The sequence below is a fragment of the Oratosquilla oratoria genome, chromosome 1 (assembly GCF_046742065.1).
Source record: "Oratosquilla oratoria isolate Oo_2021 chromosome 1, ASM4674206v1, whole genome shotgun sequence".
Classification (NCBI taxonomy): Eukaryota; Metazoa; Arthropoda; class Malacostraca; order Stomatopoda; family Squillidae; genus Oratosquilla; species Oratosquilla oratoria.
The window spans coordinates 86465581-86486184 of record NC_134777.1 but is presented as its reverse complement, the minus strand read 5'-3'; the positions used below and the strand labels follow the sequence as shown (position 1 = coordinate 86486184).

At 40.8% G+C, this 20604-nt stretch overlaps 3 protein-coding genes across 11 annotated transcripts in view; 2 read left to right on the top strand and 1 right to left on the bottom strand.

The window, feature by feature from the left end:
- The window catches only part of LOC143019932 (E2F-associated phosphoprotein-like), a 204844-nt gene that overhangs the window by 151826 nt on the left and 32414 nt on the right, over positions 1-20604 (bottom strand). For 7 of the 9 annotated variants that reach the window (XM_076176313.1, XM_076176357.1, XM_076176261.1 and 4 more), the window contains exon 3: positions 1802-1857. In XM_076176313.1, coding sequence (XP_076032428.1) covers positions 1802-1857 — 56 coding nt within the window. Of the gene's footprint in view, positions 1-1801; positions 1858-17515; positions 17861-20604 lie in introns of those variants that run through there. The other 2 variants (XM_076176411.1, XM_076176584.1) reach the window with 2 other exon arrangements.
- On the top strand, positions 3409-4080 carry LOC143031465 (uncharacterized). The gene has a single exon (XM_076195317.1). The coding sequence runs from the start codon at positions 3424-3426 to the stop codon at positions 4078-4080; it is 657 nt and encodes a 218-aa protein (XP_076051432.1). The 5' UTR covers positions 3409-3423.
- Positions 5498-6825, top strand: LOC143030933 (uncharacterized). Its single transcript, XM_076194209.1, has one exon. The coding sequence runs from the start codon at positions 5536-5538 to the stop codon at positions 6712-6714; it is 1179 nt and encodes a 392-aa protein (XP_076050324.1). The 5' UTR covers positions 5498-5535; the 3' UTR covers positions 6715-6825.

Sequence of the window (20604 nt, the reverse complement as noted above, 5' to 3'; positions counted from 1 at the left end):
TCATCTTCAACTTTCTTCTTTCACACACCTTCCCAAACTCTGTCACTAACTTCCTTAATCCCTCCTCAGATCCTGCTACAAGTGCAGTGTTATCCCCAAACTTTTAACACATCCCTGACAAAGTCCCACCTTCACCTCAAACCACTCTCTCTTTCCATTTCTGATCCTAACATGAGCTCTACTACTCTCATAAAAATTCTTGACTGCTCTTAACAGCTTTCCTCCTATCCCATATATTTGCAATACCTCCTACAGTGCCTTCCTGTCTACCCTGTCATAAGCCTTTTCCAAATCCATAAAAACCCAAAAAACATCCTTACCTTTTCCTATAGTTTTCTCACATATCTGTAGTGGACCTTTTAATATTGTCTCCACAATTCCCATTATGTCTTGTTTTTCTACTACCAGATAGTCGTTTAATTTGTTTAGTCCTGAAATCATGCTGTGTTGTTATACATTGTTTTTCATTTTTCATTTCTCCTTTTTTGTTGATTACATTTCCCTCAGGTCTAGTACTCTCTAAAAAAAAGACTCATTCTTTTCAGTCTCTATTCTTCTCTCGTTTTTTTTTTTTTTTTTTTTTTTTATTCATTTCTTAGCGTCTTTTCCCTGTTCTTTTTCATCACCCTTTTTTTTTTTTTTTATCCTTACATTTTTGTAATTTTCACTATTTGCCAGCTTTGCTGTTTTTGATAATACTTCTGGTATCATTTGAGAGTTTAGTTTGATTTTTAGTGGTATATATTTTTTTCTTGAGAGTATTGTCCCATCCTATGTGCTTCTATTTGTCCATTACTTGTCCCTCCTCTTGTATGTCTTTCAGAATTTCTTTTGCAATTTCTTTCTCTTCTTTTTCTCTTTGGTATCATGGTACATTATGGATTCCTATAATACCATAAACTACTATGCACTTTTTTTTATCTAATGTGTCTCTGATCAATCATCTTTTTTCTTAATTACTATAATTACCGTTTCTTTAACATTTTCTTCCACTTGTTGCTGTATTATTTCTTTAAAATCTATTTTTTTATTTTCTTGTTCCACTTTCCACGGATTTATTATTTCTTGGAGAGTCTGTCTCTTTGTTTCTCCAACTTTCTCAGTCACCGCTTGTATTTTTTTTTTTTTTCAAAGCCTCATTTTTGTTTTTTATCTTCATTTTTCATTCTTTTGTTTTATTTTTGACTATGTTTAATTCCTTTTTTTAGATCATTAAGCTCTGTTAGTTTTCGGCATTAGATATTTTTTTTAGCTGGTTCACTTCTCTGTACATTGCCCTGTATTCAGCTTTCAGATCTATTAGTTTCTCTATCAATTCTGTAATCTCCCAATTTCTTAGGACATTTTTATACCTAGATTCTCTTTCCAATTATAAACCTCCACTTAGTATTCCTCTTTCTTTTATAAACCCTGAAAACACATTATTATCAAACCTTTGAGTTGATATCAGGGTTTCAATCACACAAGATTTCTTAGGTACCCAACAGTGATTCCACTCTGCTTACATCCAATCTTCTCTTCGCTGGTCCACTTTTTCCTCTTTCTCCTTCATCATTCTCCATTTTGTGTATTTAACAATATTGAATTTACTCTATTTTATCATTTCGGTCACTCGATACACACAGCTCTCTTTCCCAAATGTAAATACAAGCTAGGAGTTTTCTTTGAATTTATTGAAAAATAGGCTGTACATCAGAGCTCGTTTCTAGCTGTCCATTCCCACCTGTGGTTCATGCTCATGTAAATACAAACATATGTCTATTGCTATATAACATAATACAAAAAGAGAGAGAAATCTTACTTTTCACACCTTTGCTTGGGAATCTTAGAATCTGTGCATCAGTTTCATCATCAGAGCTGAAAATTAAACAACACATAAGTATCCTATGAAAGAAATTAAATCTACAATTTTTCTTATTTTTCAAATGCCATTATTTCAGGAGTTCCTTGATAACATCCACTGCCCTAACCTGCTATAATGACTAAGAAAATACATCTGTAGTAAGCTTATACCACTAAAGCAGTTGGTCATCACAAAATCCTGATTCAGAAACAAATTAGATGGAAGGGCATATGTTTGTGGGAAAACATCTGAGTGTCAAGCAGACACCTTGATAAAGATAGGGTTATAATTTAGCACCAATAATCCAGTATCTCAGACCAGGTTAAGAATATGCTACTGGAGTGAGGAATCCACACAAAAAAGCAATCAATCAATCAATCTGTTCTCTTTATTTTCTCTTGTAGGGGACCCATGGCCCCAAAACTAGAAACAACCATTGGATTGGCCCATAAGTCACTCAAGGAACAAATATTGTGTTGTTGTCAGGATTTAGTGAAAGTGGGGTAGTATCAGATAAGGTGTTCAGTGCCTTTTGAATGGTTGCATTTGGGGCATTTTGTTCCTGTAGGTATACTTATTCTGTAATGTGCAAGTGTTGTTCTTACATCTCTTGGGAGGTATTTTTCTGTGGGGCTAATATCTGGAAGGGTTTGATGGAGAAGGGTATTGCATGGTCAGTTTTGGAGTGCTGGCTTTGTGATCTGAGTATTTACCTAATTTTATATCAGCAAATCACAATTCTGCTGAGGGTTCGCAAACATATGAGATATGCTCCGCCCAGCCGGTCCGACAGTTGCTTATGCGCTGCCGTGCTGAACGGTCGTCAAGATTGTTTACTCTCTCGCACGTAGATTTCAACTGTATCCCTGCTTACTAGTGTGTTTACGATGCTCATTTTATCATCTAATAAGCGTTTACGACGCTCCCATTTTGAGTTTTAACGAAACTCACTAAATTATCAGGTAAATACAACAACGTGCATACGACTCCGTCGGTCACAACCGCCATGTCGTCTTCCGACAAAACGCATACCCATACAAGCAGGAAGTCGGTCGCCTCCTCTCACGGAGGAGAAGCAAGCCAACATTCTCGCAAATACAAGCATAAATCAAGCAGGTCAAGCAACAGTACTTCCCATTGGGATAGAAATACTTGCGTTGGCGCTAAGCATCGAAGTCTAGAAGACATGGCAACCCCCCCCTCCCCCGCCCCCCGACGGCTCCACGTCATGTACTGCTTTCCAAGTACATGACGACTCTTCAGTCCCTTGGCACACAGTACTGCAAGCCATCACTGAACTGAGTGATATGGATCAACTAAAAGCGGAGAGGCGGCAAGATGTTTCGCAGAGGCCGGAAACCCATAACGATGCCAGACCGGGCACTAGTTCAACCAGGAAGGAAGCAGGGCCTGTTACACCCTCTCCAGGTAACTTTTCGGGTTTTATCTCCGACGGAAGCAGCAGTGAAGAAGGTGAATTGCATGAAGATTTCCCCATTGGCAGTATTTTGATGCAGTCCTCTAAGGCTTTCGGCCCAGTTGAGGAAGTCTCCGGAGATGTTGCCAAACATGTGGTGGACATGATCAATCAAATATTTGACCATGGCATGAGGGAGGACACCTATAAAGAAACTGCGGAGGACGAGAGTACCAAGAGGCCCGGTAATTGCCCTGCTTTATCCCCAGTTGAGTGCAATATGCAAATTTTGGAGGCGCTAAAACAGGACGCTAACAAAGCAGACTTACACATGAAGGAAGTCAATAAAGATATAACTAAGGCAGCTTCCATCATCATCAAGTCACTTTCGGTGCTTGACAAAGTGGCCCAGGATGAAGGTAACGCTGTGGTGGCCCATGAGGTGGGCATGATCAATGGTGCTCTGGCACTGTTAGGTCATGCCAACTACCGTAACAACTTGGTTCGCCATTTTAACATCAAACGGGAAATAAATCAAAAGTACTCACACCTATGCTCTGACAAAGTGCCCATGTCACGCTTTCTGTTTGGGGATGACCTCTCGCAATCCGCAAGACAAATTGAAGAGGCGGAAAATCTCAAAAGCAAAATCACAGCCAAATCCCCCTTTCCATCCTGGAAGCCAGGTGCATGGAAGTTTGGAAGTGGGAAGACAAGAACCCAGTTTAAAGGACACACAAGATTTCAACCCTATGGACAGCGGAGGCTAGGACATAGGGGAGACCAGAGGCCTTACTACACTCGGCAGGCCTTGGATTAAAAAAACTCCAAAGGCAGGGGATGCAGCACTCCCCGACAATAAACCAGGCAAGTGCCAACTTTGTGGCAGGTTCCCTTCACAGGTTTGTGCATGAGTGGCAAAAAATCACTAGTGATACATATATTCTAGACATAGTTGGAGAACTTTGATCAAGCTATCAGACTGATAAATGAAGGGGACTATATGGCATCTGTGGATCTTAAACATGCCTACTACTCTATTAGAATAGCGGAAGAACAGCAAAAGTTCCTTTGTTTTCAATGGTATGGCAAAATTTATCAGTTCACCTGTCTCCCAAATGGAATCTCAGAAGGACCCAGACTTTTTACCAAACTCATAAAACCTATCTTTGCTACTTTAAGAGAAAAAGGCTTTACCATCACCAGCTTTATTGATGACACTCTCATGTGCAGTGCTTCTCTTTCTGGACGCTATGATTGCATTAATTCTACCATTGAATTACTCACGAAAATGGGCTTCTGTATTAACGTTGCGAAATCTGTGCTAGAACCCACTAAAAGTATTGAATACCTTGGCAATGTCATTGACTCGGACAAAATGATTGTTACCTTACCAATACGTAGGAAAGAAAGAATTCTACTTGGATGTAAACAACTAATAGCTAAGACTAGTGACAAAATCAGAGAAGTAGCCAGGGTGATCGGGCTTCTAGTTGCTGCCTTCCCAGCTGTGGAACTTGGAAAGTTACACTATCGTCACCTTGAATCGGCAAAGATTACAGCATTGCGAAGGAGTTATGGGAACTTTGAGGATAAAATGTTGATCACCGACGAAATGAAAACTTACCTGACTTGGTGGATCAAACATGTTGAGACCCAACATAGGCGAATAATTCACCCAACTCCTGAAATTGTCTTATACTCAGATGCTTCAGACTTAGGTTGGGGTGGCTGCATAAATCATCAGTCAGTCAATGGAAGATGGACGACAGAGGAAAAGAAGCTTCATATTAATGCCCGGGAACTCATAGCTGTGCTCCTTACATTAAAATCTTTTGCAAATGAGGTCAGAGGTAAGCACATCAAAGTTTTCTGTGACAACACTACAGCAGTTAACTACATCAATGAAATGGGAGGCACTAAGTCGGTACCATGTAACAATGTCTCCTCTGATATTTGGAACTGGTGTCTAAACAATGATGCCTGGATCACATGTTCCTTCATTCCCGGGAGTGATAATACTTTGGCTGATACAGCATCCAGGAACTTCAATGACAGACATGAATTGAAGTTGGATGAGAATTTTTTTTAAGAAATTAAGCATCATTTTTGGCACACCCAACATTGATCTATTTGCATCTAGGTTGAACAAACAAGTGCCTCAGTTTTGCTCCTGGAGGCCAGACCCAGAATCAAATTATTGTGATGCATTCAACCTTAATTGGGCAACATTAGGTCTCATCTACATTTTCCCCCCTTTCTCCCTGATCGCTAGATGCCTGCAGAAGTTAAGAGCAGAAGGGGCCAGAGGTTGGATGATAGTTCCATTTTGGTTATCACAGCCCTGGATGGGAGCACTACTCAGGCTGCTCGTAGAAGATCCAATAATCATAATGAGGAGAAAGAAAGTGCTGGTGTGGCCCCTGTCGACGGAAGAACATCCCATCATGTCCCATACCAGATTGATGGCCTGTCTACTTTCCGGGAAAGCCTGCGAGAACGAGGCATATCTGAAAAAGGTACGGACCGTATCTTGGCATCATGGAAACCTGGAACTAGCAAACAATACAGATCACATATCAACAGGTGGGCACAATTTTGTCATAGACGGGACATCAATCCCACTACTCCCATTGTAACTGACGTCATAAACTTCTTAACAGAAACTTTCCACAGAGGTGTGGGTTACAACAGTATTAACACAGCGAGGGGGGCCCTATCCTCGCTGGGGATAGTTGTGGATGGATGCAGGGCAGGCAACCATCCCCTAGTCATCAGGTTAATGAGGGGAGTTTTCAACCTGAGGCCTTCAATGCCTAGATATAAGGACACCTGGGATGTCAAACCTGTATTAACAAAACTGAAACAGTTGGAACCCTTACAGTCTCTCCCACTGAAAGAACTTACACTCAAACTAGTAATGCTGATGGCACTTACACAAGCTGCCAGAGTTCAGACCCTACACTTACTAGTACTCAAGAATATAAGCATAAAGGAAGAAGCTATTTCAGTCTGGTTAGGGGACAACATTAAACAATGTCGCCCTGGATTTAACATTCAGTCTGTGAAGTTCTTTCCCTACACTAAGGACGAAAGTTTGTGTGTGTGCAGGACTTTGCGCACATATCTGGAAAAAACGGAACACCTCCGAGACGAAACAGGGAAGAAGGATGGAAGACTCCTCATAAGCTTCATCAAACCACACAAACCGGTATCAAGAGACACAATTGCAAGATGGATCAAGCATGTACTTACTATCTCTGGAATTGACTCTACCAAATACACAGCGAGCAGTGTCCGCTCAGCTGCTGCCTCTCAAGCTAGATCCATGTCCGTACCTATACGCCACATCATGTCCAAAGCTGGATGGTCAAGAGAATCGACCTTTGCCAAACACTACAACAAGGAAATTGTACAGGAGGGAGACCCATTCCAAGATGCAGTACTGGATTAGCTTGGGCACACTAAATTTGAAATGGAAGAATTATGGAACGGCCCCAACTTCACCTGCCTAAGAACTTCTGAGGCACGACACCCACATGTCTTCAAAACCTCATATGTTTGCAAACCCTCAGCAGAATTGTGATTTGCTGATATAAAATTACTGAAGTACATGAGACTTACTGTAGGTTAGTTGAGATGTGCTTCTGGTTTTATGAAGGAATTAATTCTGCTGAAGGGTAAGCATTCATATGCCCTCCTCTCCTCCCCTTACATGTAACCAACTGGGAATCTCTTCATTACAAAATAATCAAGTTCCAGGTTCTCATGTGGGTGTTCGTATTATTCAAAGACTGTTGGACCGGCTGGGCGGAGCATATCTCATATGAATGCTTACCCTTCAGCAGAATTGATTTGCTTCATAAAACCAGAAGCACATCTCAACTAACCTACGGTAAGTCTCATGTACTTCAGTAATTTTACCTAATTGTAATATACACTGGAACTTCACTTAACAGATATAATTTGTTCCTGAATCTTACTCATAATGTGAAACATTCATTAAGCAAAAAAAAATTCCCCAAAGGAATCAATGTAAAATATGATAATGTGTCCCATGCTTAAGAGAAAATATAAAGAAATATGTAATATCTAAAATAGTTTTATAAATTAATAAATAAAATAAATAAATGATGTACAGTAAATAAACTTGGGAAAGAATAATCAGTAAAATCAAATAAAAATATATATACTGTTGCAATTTATGAAAAAGAAGGTAGCTCCTGGTACAAGAGAGATGGAGACTGGGGGAAGATTATTGAGGTAGAGGAGAATCTTCCAAGGGAGATTCCTCTTCACTCACTGCTACAATGGTCTTGACTGACTCACTAGCTTTAAATCTTTTAGAAACATTGGCACAACTGGCACTTTAATCCTTTTCCACTAGAAAGCTCTCTAGACATTTGCTTTTGTCTATGCTTCAAAATTTGGCAAAAAAGTGATACGGCATTATTATTAGATAGATTTGTAGTGTGCATAGCCACTGCCTTATTAGGGCGACACTTCTCAGTCTATGATGAAACAGTTTACCATGCTTTAAGCATCTCCTTATTGCACTGGAAGGTTGTTCCTCTGCTGAGGCTGTTACTTCCTCCTCCCCTGAAACAGAATGCAACTCCATAGCTCTTTGGTGGTCAGCTTCTGTCTATGCCCTTCCACAAGTTCGCTGATGTCATTGTTATCCACCTCCAGCCCCATAGTCTTGGCCAAAGACACAATCTTGTCGACTACAGGCTCCACAGGTACTAACTCAAACCCCTCAAGGTCTTGTTCGACAACATTGTCTGGCCAAAGCCTCTTCCAAGCCAAAATAAGGGTTCTCTTGATGACCCTCTCCTATGCCTTGTCAATCATCTTGTGGTGGGCAATGATGTGGAATTGGTCTTTCCAAAACTCTGATAGTGAGATTGGTCCCCCTTAGTGACCTCAAAACAATACTCAAAGAGAGTGCGGGTGGAGGAAAAACAAGCAAAGATGGGCTGGAACTCCTTTATTGCTTATGCGTTTCAACCAACTCGGTCTTCTTCAGTGAGCTGTCTACAAACAGCCCGAACCTTACAATTATACACTCGAAGATGGGGACACAGACAGGTCATCCTGTTAGCTGTCTGGGGATTCCCATTCCCGTACCATGTATATGTTTCCCAATTGCATTTATTATCAATTTGCTTGCTGCCTTCAATACACATATGAAACTTTCCCTGTCATTGTTATTTTCATAAGACTTAACATATGCAGTCTCAACCATTTTTCTCACTTTTATTATACTGTTACTATCTTAAGAGCAGTCAAGAGTTTGTAACCACTTCACTCCGGACTTAAATCTCGCGGGCAGCAGCCAATGCCAGCTGTACGACGTGTCGTAATAATACTTGCATCATAAAATATAGTCACCGCTTATATCGATCGTTCTCTCTTTCACCCGCGAATTTTGAAAACCATAGAGAATGGGATTCAGGGCACATTTGGAAGAATGTAAAAACACAGGGGCGACTACAATAAATATAATCAAGACGCCGATATGGCAGCGTCACGAATCCACTTGCTCCTCATGACGCCTACGTGTGCGGCACCGTATGGAAGGGGTTAAGAGAGTAGTAGAGCATGTGTCAGGATTAGAATTGGAGAGAGTGAGTGGTTCGAGGTAAAGGTGGGACTTTGTCAGGGATATGTTATGTTGCCCTGGCTGTTCAATTTATACATGGATGGGGTGGTGCAATGGTGGTGGGTCAGGGATTGGAGATGGTCAAAGAAAATAGAGAAAAGTGGGAGGTGAGCCAGCTGTTGTTTGCAGACAACACTGCACTTGTGGCAGGATCAGAGGAGGGATTGAGGAAGTTAGTGACAGAGTTTGGGATGGTGTGTGAAAGAAGGAAGTTGAAGATAAATGTGGGTAAAAGTAAGGTGATGAGATGTACAAGGGGTGATGGTGGCACAGGCTGTAAGGGAGAGACTGGAGGAAGTTGATAGTTTTAGATGCTTGGGTGTGAATGTGGCAGGAAAGGGATGAGTGGAGGTGGAGGTAGAGTGTAGATTGAGAGAGCAAGTAAATGCCTTGGTGGATTAAAAAGTGTAATGAGAAATAGAAATTTGGGAATGAATGCTAAGAGGAGATTGTATGAAGGAGCGATTGTACTAACAGCACTGTATGGGGCAGAAACATGGAACATAAGAGAGGAAGAGAGAAGGAACTTGAATGTGTTTGAGATGAGGTGTCTGAGAAGTATGATAGGGGTTACTAGGCTAGATAGTGTGAGAAATGAGGAGGTGAGGAGGAGAATGGGGGTGGAAAGGGAGTTGGGAGATATGGTTGATGAAAGAGTATTGGGATGGTTTGGACACATGGAAAGAATGAGTGAAGAAAGAATAGTACAAGAGGTGTGGAGGGCAGATGTGGAAGGAGTGAACAAGAGGGGGCGACCTAGGATGAGATGGATGGATGGGGTGAAAGGGGCTTTGGGGAAGAGGGAAATGTCTATTGAGGAAGGACGGGAGAGGACAGAAGACAGGGGTGAATGGAGAATGGCTGTATATGGATGATGCTGTGATGCATGAGGTGGAATGGGTGAGGGATGGGGGTGAGATAGTATGTGTGAGAAAAATTTGATGCAGCCCGAAGGGATTTCTCCCTGTCTTCTCCTTTTCTGCATGAGGGGATGGAGGGGGGTCGCCGATTTAATGAAGTGGCCTTGCTGTGGATGTGCTGTGTCTTGCAACACTGCTTCTGACCTAGGGCAGTGGACAAGATGCAGGGATGACCCGTCATCCAGGGGGTGCCAAGATAAGAGGGAGGTAAGAGGGTGGAAGGGAGTAGAGTGTTTTAGTGATGCAATGGGTGGGAGTGGTTTTTATGCCTTTGTTTTTGGTCTACCTCCCTTATAAGTGAGAAAAAAGCCTATGGTATATGTATATGTATGCTTTGATATGAATCTGTGGCAATGTATTTGCTGCCTAGGGAATAAAAATAAGGTTCAATTTGTGATGAACAATGTGGAGGAGAGGTACAATTCTCTTAACCACTGAAAAAAATCTAGAGGAGTTCTTAACCAGATCACGTGGAAAAAAAAAAAAAAAATTGCACCCAAGGACAGAAATAAAACAATCTGGAACAATTAATTTCCCACCTCATTTCCAGGTAAGGTCGTCTATATCAAAATGGTCACAAAAGTAATCAAAAGTCCACTGGGTCTGGCCACAAACTTGATGCTAAATTCTAGATCTAATAGACCATACCTAGCTATGTCCCACATGTATCTGTGACCAATTATTACTATTTTCTTGCTAGATTTTGACATTAGCTATACCAACAAAGATAAAGACACGAGTGAACATGCCTTTTTGAATGAGTATGAAATCAAAACAAAGTCCAGATGATCTCGTATGATTAACTGTATGATTGATGTACGATCAATTTTAACCAAAACTCATGTAAACACCCAAAGGTAGTAATTTGTGGTAATTTACAGGAATACCCCGCTATTCAAAGGTCTGATAACCAAAGATTTACTCTTTCAATAATTACTAATTAGGCAATAATTTTGCAATCCGAATGCTCTGCTTTGCTCTTTCGAATTTGAAATAGGCACCGAATTTGGTTTTGTCGTGAGGTGACGTGCAGTCATGCAAGTGTGTTTTGTTTTTCATGCATTTGTTTTCCCACTCTCATCTTCTCAGCTCAATTCACTTGTGTGACTTCCATCCTACAGAGAGGATCTGTGGTCTTTTCCCCGGTGATTTGTGCTTTTTTCAAGTGTTCTGTGCTTTCAGTTTGTGAAAAATGTCCAAGCATGGTTCATCCCCTTCCCTTTCTGCTAGAGAGAGAGAGAGAGAGAGAGAGAGAGAGAGAGAGAGAGAGAGAGAGAGAGAGAGAGAGAGAGAGAGAGAGAGAGAGAGAGAGAGAGAGCGAGAGAGAGCGAGAGAGAGCGAGAGAGAGCGAGAGAGAGAGAGCGAGAGAGAGCGAGAGAGAGCGAGAGAGAGCGAGAGAGAGAGAGCGAGAGAGCGAGAGAGCGAGAGAGAGAGAGAGAGAGAGAGAGAGAGAGAGAGAGAGAGAGAGAGAGAGAGAGAGAAAAAAAAAAAACAGAAAAGGCAGCACAAATGCTACATTCTGACCATGAAATAGGAAGTCATGAAACAACACAAGACAGGCACTGGGCCTATCAAGATCAGGCATGAGCTTGGGATGCCTGTATCAATGGTCACTACAAATATCAACAAAAAGGAAAAATATAAAGAAATGGCTACAAAAGTTGCCAATCCGCAGTCAATGATGGTGACGAGAACAAGGGATGCCAAGATGGAACGCCTGGAATGCCTACTTGCCACATGAAGAGGATAAAGTTTAGAAACACCAACCTCTAAGCCAAGCTATCATTCATGAAAAAGCACCCTTTATTTAGCATTCCCTTTTGGATATACCCAGATCGTCAATGGAGGAATTCAAGGCAAGCTGGGGATGGTTTGATCGGTTTAGGAAGAGGACGTCACTGCACAATGTAAAGCTTTAGGGCGAATCTGCTTAAGCAAATACCAAGGCAGCCTCAGCTTACGCTGAATTACTAAAGAAAATCATCAATGTGACTACGGTCCAAGACAAGTTTTCAACATTGACAAGAAAATGCCTAACAGGTTAGTGGAGTTCGTTTGATTAAGCTAAATATTTTTTTTCCCTAGGGCTTAGCTTATTCTATGAAAATTTTACGTGATATTTTTTGGGCTGCATACTCAACAAAAATTTTATATGAAAGGGCGATATTCTTTATTTTTTATTAAAATTAGCCTATGTGTGTGGTTTGTTTTCAGAACCTATTTGTTCAAGAAGGTAGTGCATGATTTCTGTGGATTTTCAGTGCCCAACCGTTCTATATGCATACATACATTCATATACAAAAGGCTTTTCCCCCCTTACAAGGTAGGTAGCCAAAAACAAAGGCATAAATTCCACTCCCACATATTCCACTCCCATTCACCCCACTCCCTCCCTCTTATCTTGGCTCCTCCTGGATGATGGGTCATCCCTTCATCTCACCCATTGCCCTGGGTGGTCAGAAGCATTGTCACAAGACACAGCACATCCACAGCAAGGCCGCTTCATTAAATCAGCACCCCCCCCCTCTCCATCCCCCTTATACAGAAATGGAGAAGACAGGGAGAAATCCCTTCAAGATGCATCAATTTATTTTTCACATATACTCCCTCACCCCCAATCCCCCACCCACTCCCTTTCATAGCATCATCCATACACAACCATTCTCCATTCACCTCTATCTTCTGTCCTCCCCCATCCTTCCTCAAGAGATATTCCCCTTTCCCAATGCCCCTTTTACCCCATCCATCCATCTCATCCTAGGTCGACCCCTCATGCTCACTCCTTCCATCTCTGCCTTCCACACCTCTAGTACTTGTCTTTCTTCACTCATTCTTTCCATGTGTCTAAAACATCCCAATACTCTTTCGTCAACCCTATCTCCCAACGCCTTTTCCAGCCCTATTCTCCCACTCACCTCCTCATTTCTCACTTTATCCAACCTAGTAACCCCTATCATACTTCTCAGGTGAAACTATTAAAGAGAGCAAGTACAGAGGAAGACTGCAGATTTTTTCAAGAAGACCTGGACAAAGTCTGGAAATGGAGTCAGAAGAGTGAAGTGAACTTCAATATTAAGAAATGTAGTATAATGGAATTTGGAAAAAGCAAAAATAGAATATTGTGTCAATATAAAATCAATACAAAGGAAGTAAAAAAAGTAAACTCTGAAAGGGACCTAGGAGTAACTATCTCAAATGACCCGACACCAGACAAACATGTCAACAAATTAGTTTGAGAAACTTTCAAATGATTATGATCAATGAAAGTAGCCTTTGACTACATGGATGAAGAAATGGTAAATAAAATACTAGTTACACTGATAAGACCAAAACTGAAATACGCATAGTCACTATCGACATCTAGTTAAAAAAAAACATAAACTAGAAAGAATTCAAAGAGCAACGAAAAAGATAGCACCAACACTGTGCAATTTGACATAGGAGCAAAGATTGGATAAACTAGATCTACCAACCCTGGAACAAAGAGCAGAAATAGGTGACTTGCTAACCATCTACAGAATTATGAAAGGGATGGAAATTCTTGATAGGGATGACCTACAAGAGGACATGAAAACAAACTTAAGAAGGACAGTTACAGAACACATTTGGAAAAAAAAAATAGCTTTCCATACAGTGATACATATCTGGAACAAACTGAATGAGGAAACAGTGAGTGCTAAAACTATATATGACTTCAAGAGAAAACTGAATGTGGAAAGATGCAACAGCGGGTTACTACAAGCATAGTTCTTTTCCTGCAAAATACAACTAGGTAAATACATTCAAACTCCTCCTCTCTTCCTTATGTTCCATGTTTCTGCCCTGTACAGTGCTGCTAGCATAATCACTCTTTCATCCAATCTCCTCTTAGCATCCATTCCCAGATGTCTATTTCTCATTACACTTTTTAATCCACCAAGGCATTTACTTGCTTCTCTCAATCTACATTCTACTTCCACCCCCATTCCTCCCTTTCCTGCCACATTCGTGCCCAAGTATCTAAAACTATCAACTTCCTCCAGTCTCTCTCCCTTAATACCCGGTACTCACTTCCAATCTGCTGCCACTTTCTCCCCTTGTACATCTCATCACCTTACTTTTACCCACATTTATCTTCAACTTCCTTCTTTCACACACCATCCCAAACTCTGTCACTAACTTCCTCAATCCCTCCTCTGATCTTGCTACAAGTGCAGTGTCGTCAGCAAACAACACCTGGTTTATCTCCCACTTTTCTCCATTTTATTTAACCCTCTCCAATCCCTGACCCACTACCATTGCATTTACCTCTTGCACCATCCCATCCCTGGCAAAGTCCCACCTTTACCTCAAACCACTCACTCTCTCCATTTCTAATCCTAACACAAGTTCTTTCACTCTCGTAAAAACTCTTGATTGCTCTTAACAGCTTTCCTCCTATCCCACATATCTGCAATACTTCCCACAGTGTCTTCCTGTCTACCCTGTCATATGCCTTTTCCAGATCCATAAAAGCCCAAAACATATCCTTACCTTTTCCTATAGCTTTCTCACATATCTGTCTCACTACAAAAATCTGATCAATGCAACCCCTACCTGTCCTAAACCCACACTATTCCTCACCAATCACTCCATTTGCTCTCCTCCTAATCCTCTCAATCAAGACACTCCCACAAGCCTTCCCAGCTACTCTTAAAAAGCTGATCCCTCTGAAACTACTACACTCACACTTGTCCCCATTTCCCTTGTAAAGTGGAACTATACATGCACTCCTCCAGTCCTCCGGCACTCTACCCTCTCTTAAACAATCATTAACCTCACCACCCAGTCACTGTATCACCTCACTGACCCACTACCATTGCATTTACCTCTTGCACCACCCCATCCATGTATAAATTGAACAACCAGAGTGACATAACACATCCCTGGCAAAGTCCCACCTTTACCTCAAACCACTCACTCTCTCCATTTCTAATCCTAACACAAACTCTATTACTCTCGTAAAAACTCTTGATTACTCTTAACAGCTTTCCTCCTATCCCACATATCTGCAATACTTCCCAGTGTCTTCCTGTCTACCCTGTCATATGTCTTTTCCAAATCCATAAAGGCCCAAAATACATTCTTACATTTTCCTATAACTTTCTCACATATCTTACTACAAAAATATAATCCACGTGACCCTTACCTGTCCTAAACCCACATTCTTCCTCACCAATTACTTTTTTAGTTCCTCTCCTAATCCTCTCAATCAAAACACTCCCATAAGCCTTCCCAGCTACTCTTAAAAAGCTGATCCCTCTGAAACTACTACACTCACACTTGTCCCCTTTTCCCTTGTAAAGTGGAACTATACATGCACTCCTCCAGTCCTCCGGCACTCTACCCTCTCTTAAACAATCATTAACCTCACCACCCAGTCTACCATCACTGTATCTCCTTTTTTCAGACATTCTGCATGGCATCCATCCAGACCAGGTGCCTTACCTGCTTTCATCATCCTAACAGCTGCCTTCACTTCGCCTTTCTTTATTTGTCCTCCATTTTCCCCAATCATGGTAATCTTCTTTCCACTTCCCACTGCAACTACTTTTCCCTCCCTATCCTCCTTCACATTCAGCAACTCCCTAAAATACTCTGCCCACCTTCCTCTCACTGACTTCTCTTCCATTATCATCTCTCCATCTGCACCTTTAACTTTTCTTCTCTATTTGATTTGCCTCCTCTTCCTCTCTTAATTTTTTTCCAAAACATTGATTACTTTCAAAATCCTCTGTCACACTCTTACCCCAAATCAGATCTTCTCTCTCTTTGCCTCCTTCATCTTATGCTTTACTTCCCCTCTCCCCACTCACCTCTCACACGATTCCCTCGTCCTAATTTGTAGCCAATCTATGAATGCCTGCTTCTTCTCTTCTACCTTTTTACTTCCTCATCCCACCACTCACTATCCTTCCTTCCATTTCCTCCCATCCACCATGTTCTACACACCATCTTTGCACACCTTATAACTTCCTCCTTGAACCATCCCCATTCCTCCTCCACTCCTAATTCTACTCTATCATTCACTCCCTCTCACTCCTTCCTCAGCTTCTTGTACTCCTTTTCTTTCTCATCTAAGCTGTTCACTTTAAGTACCTCCCTACCTTCTGCACTTTTCCTCTTTCTCCATCTATCCTCCACTCTCAACTTACCTTCCACCAAAATATGAAGAAACCTCCTTCCACTCCACTACTCATTTACCTATCTCTTCACTTACAAGTATAGCCACTCTTTCTCTCCCTCATCCTCTCTTCACTCTTGAGAACCTCCCAACTACATTCCCAAACTCACACTTGCCCCTCCCTTTCAACTTAGTTTCACTCTATGCCAACACATCCATCTTTCTTCTTGAATAGTATTTGCCCACACTGTTTCTTTAAGTTATTCCAGGTATCCAGTACTCTGTGTGGGAAGCTATTCTTTTTCCGATATCTTCTATAGTTATCCTTTTTTATTTATTTTTTTCATGACCTCTTGTTTTTCCATTGTTATTTTTTAGTAAATCATTCCTATTAAGGATTTCCATTCCTTTCATGATTTTAAATATAGTCAGTAAATCACCTCTCTCTCTTCTCTGCTCCAGTGTTGATAGTTCCAATTTCGATAATCTTTGTTTATATGTTAATTTGGAAAGAGCTGGTGCCAACTTTGTCATTGCTCTCTGTATTCTTTCTAGTTTCCTTATATTCTTTTTAGTACTGGGTGACCATAGTGTTGCTGCATATTCCAGTTTTGGTCTAATCCAGGGGTTCCCAAAGTGGTCGATATCGACCCCCAGGGGTCGATGAGACCATCCAAGGGGTCGACAAATAGCCAAGGGGTCGAAAGGGGGTCAGTCGATTGCTAGGGGGTCGATATCGATCCCCAGGGTGCGATGAAACCATCCAAGGTGTCGAAAGGGGGTCAGTACATTGCCAGGGGGTCGAAAGGGGTCAGTAAATTACTATGAGGTTGGAAGGCAGTCTTTAAAATTAAATGGTTAGCATGAAATTATCCTGTTCTCTTCCCGTACTAAAAGAGTGAGAATAATCAACCAACCAATATCTAAATTTAAAAAAAATGTCAGTTCCTTCTGAGTCAAAAATCCTCCCCATTCTGTGTATGTAGGGAAAATCTCACATACACACAACCACATCGTGAATGAACATCAAGATGACGAGCTTGTGTAATATTATTGGCTTGAATATTACTTATAGTAATATAATAAAGAATATATAATATCACTCTTAAAGCTATTGGTAAATTATATTTATTTTAAAACACTTATGTTTATGTATATGTGAAAGTGTCTGTATCATTATTGGAATGCCGTCGCCTTGATGAATGTTGCCATTTAGCCCTTTTATAACGGATCAAAATGATGATAATAACACAATTGATAACTAAAACTATAATGATAATGATAAGGATAATGATGATAACTATAATGATAATAATAATAGTACAAACATTAAGAACAATAACAACACCAATAATAATAATAAACTGACATAATTTGTGAATTGATAGTTTGGGGGTCTATAGAAAATCTTAAACTTTACTAGGGGGTCGATGACCTGAAATGTTTGGGAACCCCTGGTCTAATCAATGTAACTAATATTTTTTAAATAATTTCTTCATCCAAGTAATCAAATGCCACTTTCATTGACCTTAATAGGTTGAAGGTTTCTCCAACTATTTTGTTTATATGTTTATCTGGTGTCATGTCTTTGCTGATTATTACTCCAAGGTCCCTTTCCACGTTCACTTTTCTGATTTCTTCACCAATTTTACCATTTTTTTGAAACTCTGTTTTTACTTTTTCCAAATTCCATTATGCTACACCTCTTGATATTGAAGTTCACTTCCCACTTTTGAGTCCATTTCCAAATTTTGTCCAGGTCTGATTGTAATGAATCACAGTCCTCTTCTGTTCTTACTTTCTTCAATATTTTTGCGTCATCTGCGAAGAAATTCATATAACATTCAACTCCTTCATCCATGTCATTTATGTATATGGCAAACATGATTGGAGCCAGCACCGACCCTTGTGGAACACCACTTATCATAATGAAGAGGTGCTTGTGGATGACGTTGACGAGGTTCTGAACTCACATAACAAGGAAATGACAACAGAGGAGCTCTTGTAACTTAAAGAACAGAGAAAAAAATTATGAAAATAAACCAGTCGCCAATAACAATCCCCTCACTCTCCCTTCCAAATCTTGAACTCATCATAAAGCAAACAAATGAGCTGTGTGACCTCATATTCACTATATATCCAGATGCTGAAAGCTTTAATATTCGAAATCAATTCCAATCTAACATCACATGTTACAGTAAAAGCCCTCTTATCCGGCATTCAGGTATCCAGCAACTTCAAATATCCGGCACATTTTTTCCGAGCATTAAAATCTATATAAATCTATATGAAATCAATACAAATTGATAAAATTTCCTGCGCGAGGCTTTAATTGTTCCCGTTGTCAATTGAGCGCACCACTGTCTGGGTCAGTTTCGCGCCACCCGCCACAGCCCACTGCCCACACTGTTTAGTCTCACATGTGCCACGTTTGTGAGCGGCAAACAAGTACAGAGCACAGTGATAAATGGAGTGATGAACTGGATGTTGGCGAGTGAGGTGGTTTTGTTTGTTTGTTTATGTGCATTTTTATATTAAGTTAAATGTTTATGTTATGTTAAATGTTGTTAATAGTGAATAAAATGATTGCTTATAGACATAGTGTTTTTGTAACCCTTCACTTATTTAAGTAACCCCTTCAGAAAAGTACAGAGAAGGTTAGTGTCTAGTGATGAACTGTATGTTGGCGAGTAAGGTGGTGATGCCACAATCATGTGATGCTTTGTATATGTTATGGTATGTAATAATATATGTTAACTGACATTAATAGTGAGTAAAGGGGGTGATTGTAGACTTATTTCTGTACCCCTTCACTTACTTTAGCAACCTCTTCAAGTACAGTATCCGGAATTTTCGAGTATCTGGCATGCCTTTGGTCCCAGTGATGCCGGATAAGAGAGCTTTTACTGTACAAAGAACTCCACAAACTAAAAAAAGCTTTGGCTAAATAGACTATAAGCCAAAAAGTTCCTCTGTGTCATCTGCAAGCACCTCTCAGTCATCTCCGATCAATACGCTTTTTTAGAAAAAACCTGCTGACTCATCACCATCTCCAACTGACTGAACCCTATCTCCAGCCGACTCTCAACACCCCGACAAGATGGAGCCTGCTGGCTCATCCCCATCCTTGTCTAGTACATACATACATATACCAAAGGCTTTTTCCCCCTTACACGGGGTGTAGCCAAAAAGAAAAAGGCATAGAAACCACTCCCTCCCATTTCATTTCCCATATATTCCACTCCCCTTCACCCTCCTCCCTCCCTCCTATCTTGGCACCTCCTGGATGATGGGTCATCCCTGCATCCTCTCCACTGCCCTGGGTCAGAAGCAGTGTCGCAAGACACAGCACATCCACAGCAAGGCCGCTTCATAAATTTGGCGACCCCCCCTCTCCGCCCCCTCATGTAGAAAAGGAGAAGATGGGAAGAAATCCCTTCGGCCTGCGTCAAATTTTTTCTCATACATACTTCCTCACCCCCCATCCCCCACCCACTCCCCCTCATGCATCACAGCCTCATCTATACACAACCCTTCTCCATTCACCCCTATCTTCTGTCCTCTCCCGTCCTTTCTCTACAGACATTCCTCTCTTTTGTAAAGCCCCTTTCACCCCATCCATCCACCTCCTCCTAGGGTGCCCCCTCATATTCACTCCTTCCACACTTCTTTTACTAATCTTTCTTCACTCATTTTTCCATGTGTCCAAACCATCCTAATATTCTTTCATCACCCCTATCTCCCAACTCCCTTCCCACCCCTGTTCTCCTCCTCACCTCCTCATTTCTCACTCTATCTAGCCTAGTAACCACCCTATCATACTTCTCAGACATTTCATCTTAAACACATTCAAACTTCTCTCTTCCTCTCTCATGTTCCATGTTTCTGCCCCATACATTGCTGTTGGCACAATCACTCCTTCATATAACCTCCTCTTAGCATCCATTCCCAGATGTCTATTTCGCATTACACTTTTTAATCCATCAAGGCATTTACTGTATTTTTCGGACCATAAGGCGCTTCATACCATAAGGCGCACCCGTAATTTGCTATTCCCCGTCCTTACATAAGGCGTGCCTGACCATAAGGCGCACCTGGTCTCGTCATCGGATAATCATGCATATGTGAGTGCATTCAGAACTGAACATTTTTGTTGTTGAATGAGAAAAATCGGTTGGGATTGAGCAAAATTACAAAAAATAAATGATATTTCTTTTTATTTTGGTCAGTGAAATCAGACCACCTCCATGGACAGTCTACCCTGCCAACACCCCTAAAAAACAACATAAACACGTTACGGGAATTGTGGGGAATAAAACCAACATTAACAGTTTTATTCTCGGAATTCTCTATTCACTTAAAAACAAGATTTATTACAAATGACGGTAAAATTTTATTTTCAACCATGGGCACAATATAACAATAGAAAATTAATTATAAATTTAGTAAATTATAATGTATCAATGTAATATGCAATTTTGTGAGCGGAAATAAAATAGAAAAAAGGTGCTAAAACAGATTTCATAAGTAACGAAGTTGTGTCGGACGAATGGTACGCTATGTTTGTTATGATAGATGCCGATGTCGAAGAAATGAAAGGATGATAAATTCGTCTAA

Bases quoted from the DNA above. Each gene is read 5' to 3' on its own strand.
- LOC143031465 (XM_076195317.1), top strand. From the start codon at position 3,424: ATGATCAATCAAATATTTGACCATGGCATGAGGGAGGACACCTATAAA.
- LOC143030933 (XM_076194209.1), top strand. From the start codon at position 5,536: ATGCCTGCAGAAGTTAAGAGCAGAAGGGGCCAGAGGTTGGATGATAGT.